The 4,038-nt window shown below is 36.8% G+C and overlaps 1 protein-coding gene across 1 annotated transcript; it reads left to right on the forward strand.

Moving 5' to 3' along the window:
* The first annotated feature begins 1,720 nt into the window (after positions 1–1,720).
* Positions 1,721–2,173, forward strand: LOC141588338 (secreted RxLR effector protein 161-like). The gene has a single exon (XM_074409785.1). The coding sequence runs from the start codon at positions 1,721–1,723 to the stop codon at positions 2,171–2,173; it is 453 nt and encodes a 150-aa protein (XP_074265886.1).
* Positions 2,174–4,038: the final 1,865 nt, after the last annotated feature.

Below are 4,038 nucleotides of genomic sequence, written 5' to 3' on the forward strand. Positions count from 1 at the left end.
ATTGATGATTATTCACGTTATTGTTATCTTTACGTTTTGCATGAAAAATCTCAATCAGTAAACGCTTTAGAGGTTTACATTAAGGAGGTGGAAAGGCAATTGGGAAATAAAGTGAAAACCGTAAGGTCAAATAGGGGTGGTGAATATTATGGCAAATATGATGAATCAGGACAACATCCTGGTCCTTTTGCAAAACTCCTTGAAAGTTTGGGTATTGTCCTCGACACAACTCCCGGTTCTCCATGGATGAATGGTGTTCTTTGCCGAGAGGCGTAATCGAACCCTATTAGAGGCTGTGAGGACAATGATGAGTAATACCAATTTACCCATGAAGTTGTGGATGCATGCCCTTATGATTGCTGTGTATGTTGGAAATCGGGTTCCCAGTAAAGCAGTTTTAAAGACACCATTTGAATTGTGGAAAGGATGGAAACCGAGTCTTCAACACTTACATGTATGGGGATGCCCAGCAGAGGCACGCATTTATAATCCACTTGAAAGGAAGCTTGATCCTAGAACCATTAGTGGTTTCTTTATCGGCTATCCAGAAAAGTCCAAAGGGTATAGGTTTTACTGTCCTACACACAAGACAAGAATTGTTGAAACCGGAAATGCCAAATTCCTTGAGAATTGCGAAGTTAGTGGGAATGATCAGGTAAGGGATGTCGTCGTCAATGAGGTTAGGGTGGCAATTCCAGTTCCTTTGCCCCCAATTTCTATTGATGAAGTTCCACATAATGATAATGTTGACTCAGTCAATATTGTGGAACCTAATGTTGATGATCCTCCACTCCCGAATGATAACATCGCCCCTGAGGTTGTTGATACAGCACCTGAAATAACATTAAGAAGGTCCACAAGACCTAGAAGGCCAGCTATTTCAGATGACTATGAATTATATCAATGTGAATTTGACATTAGTGTGGATAATGATCCGGCTACGTTTTCCCAAGCTATGAATAGTGATGATTCCGATAAATGGATTAATGCCATGAAAGAAGAGATGAAGTCTATGGCTAAGAATGAGGTCTGGGAGTTGGTCAATTTACCAGTAGGTCATAAGGGTTTTTGCAAGTGGGTCTTTAAGACCAAGCGCGACTCCTTAGGTAATATTGAACGACATAAAGCCAGACTGGTAGCTAAAGGCTTTAATCAGAAAGAAGGCATTGATTATAATGAAACCTTCTCTCCAGTTTCTAAGGAGGATTCTTTACAGATCATTTTAGCTTTAGTAGCTCATTTTGACTTAGAGCTACATCAAATGGATGTGAAAACGGCATTCTTGAATGGGAGTTTGGAAGAAGAAGTCTATATGGCTCAGCCTGAAGGCTTCATTATTGATGACAAAGAGGACAACGTCTGTATATTAAAGAAGTCCATTTATGGGCTTAAGCAAGCTTCTCGGCAATGGTATATTAAGTTCCATAATACCATCAGCTCCTTTGGGTTTTAAGAAAACACTGTTGATCAGTGTATATACCTGAAGATCAGTGGGAGTAAGTTTGCATTTTTGGTCTTATATGTCGATGATATACTCATCGCAAGCAGTGATTTGGGACTATTACATCAAACTAAAGATTTCTTATCAAGCAACTTTGAGATGAAAGATATGGGAGAGGCGTCCTATGTGATCGGGGTGGAAATATCTCGAGACAGATCACAAAGGACATGAGGGTTGTCTCAGAAAGCCTATATCATGAAGGTCTTAGAAAGATTTAACATGGTAAAATGTAATCCCAATGATGTTCCTATTCAGAAAGAGGATAAGTTCAGCTTAAGTATGTGTCCTAAGACTGAACTAGAACGAAATGCCATGAAAAACTTTCCTTATGCATCTCTAGTTGGAAGCTTAATGTACGCGCAGGTCTGTACAAGACCTGGCATAAGTTTTGCAGTGGTTATGTTGGGTCGATATCAGTCCAATCCTGGAATGGGTCATTATAGTGCGGCTAAGAAAGTTTTAAGGTACTTAAAGGGAACAAGGGACAAAATGCTCACTTATAGACATACTGATCAGCTTGAGGTTATTGGATATGCTGACTCAGATTTTGGAGGATGTGTGGACTCAAGGAAAAGCACCTTTGGTTATGTGTTTGCTTTAGTGGGGGCAATCTCTGGAAGAGTGCTAAACAGACAATTATTGCCTCATCCACTATGGAAGCTGAATTTGTAGCGTGCTTTGAGGCTACTATTCAAGCTTTATGGTTGCGGAACTTTCTTTCAAGGATTAGCATTATGGATTACGTTGCAAGGCCGCTGAAAATTTATCGTGATAATGCGCATTTGTCTTCTTTTCGAAGAATGATAGGTATTCTAAAGGTATAAAACACATGGAAATGAAATACCTATCAGTTAAGGAGGAAGTTCGGAAAAACACTGTGTCAATTGAGCACATCACGACTAGTGCCAATATAGCAGATCCTTTAACTAAGGGGTTACCTCCAAAGACATTTTTAAAGCATGCTACTGATATGGGTCTGGAGGATAATCATTATGGCTTTTCGTTTGTGTTTGGATCATGCTAGTGTTTTGTAATGATGACACTTATGTTTTGATTAATCAACTTATGTTTTCTTATGATGATGGTTTCCGAACGATTTTCTGTATCGTATTATTGTTATTGTATACATTATTATTGCACGATTAACAGAATCAGTCTTTTTCCTCAAGGACATTATCGAGGATTATGTTTGCTCCTTGCTGCATCGATTATTCTAAATGATTGGTCCGTAGTACATGGAAGGACCACTTCTCTTGTATAGTAGTGTTTCCGCCATGACTCAACCAGTTGTTCGGAATGATCAGGGTAATTAAGATAAACCCATTATGTATTCATTTAGTTTTCTGCGCGACTTATGACTCTGTTTGCACGTGACATTATGTTTAGGTCAGTAATATGGTCCAAGTGGGAGAATGTAAGAATTATCATATTAATTCTCTATTATGTGGACCTAATTACTGACGTCAGTCACTCTAATAGATAATAGCTAAATATGATGTTTCGGGTTTTTAGTCGGAGTAATAGACTAAGTGGATTACGGTAGAATGAGGCCATTAACATATTAGGCCCACTTATCTAATTATGCCCCTCCTGCCAGCTATATAATAAAAGCTACACATGTTTGTGGTTTCAACCTAATTCATTAAGAGAAACACACAAGAAGAGAATTAGAGAGTAAGGGAGGCAGAAGAAGGCAAAAGATTGGAGTTTATCTTCTTGTTGATTTCAAGGAATCTCCTTATCAGATCTAATGACTACTCCACGTAAGTACTCATCTGTAATTATCACTGCAATCAAGATCCTCTAAATTTATGTTTACACAATTCTGTCTAGACTCTTAGTATAGGTAGTTATTGACCAAAACTAAAGAAACCAAAGGTAGTCGGAAACAAAAAAAATAATATAAAGTAGTATTTTTTTACAAATACTTCTAAATATAAGGTAGTTTTTGACAAAAAAATCCTTCGTATAATATGAAATTAAGTGTATAATCAATGAATTAAGATTTTGATTACAATTTTTGTAGGAAGATAAAAGAAGTGAAAAGGAGAGAATTTCTTTTCTTGTTTTCTAGAAAAGGTATTGTATGAATAAAAGTTTATGAAAGAGTACAATAAACTTGTCCATTAGCAAGGTTGACCAGAACAAAAAAATGATTGGAATTTGAGTGAAATAGTTTGTCATTGCTCTTTGCTCAATACGACAGTAGCAAACATTGACTTTAGAGTGAGAAAGTTCTCTCTGAGAAACACAAACCCAGAAAAATATGGGTTTTGAATGCCTTTGAATCTATTTCTTGGCTTTCTTCCCTAATTAGCTCTTCTTCTCTTTAGAAATTTCTTCATTTATTGTTCTTGATTTTTACCTTCCCTAAGATTTGACTCTTCTTGCTCTCCATTTTAGACTAGGAGAGTTCTTTTGAGTCATGTATCTTGAGAATAAAGGTGAAATCAAGAATGTAAATTGAATTTCTTTTGAGTCTTTTTTTAGCTAAACACTAGTATTATTGAAAGATTGGGAAGATATACAATCATATA

This window comes from Silene latifolia, chromosome 6 (assembly GCF_048544455.1).
Source record: "Silene latifolia isolate original U9 population chromosome 6, ASM4854445v1, whole genome shotgun sequence".
NCBI lineage: Eukaryota > Viridiplantae > Streptophyta > Magnoliopsida > Caryophyllales > Caryophyllaceae > Silene > Silene latifolia.

Coding starts and splice junctions, on each gene's coding strand:
- LOC141588338 (XM_074409785.1), top strand. CDS start 1,721: ATGGTAAAATGTAATCCCAATGATGTTCCTATTCAGAAAGAGGATAAG.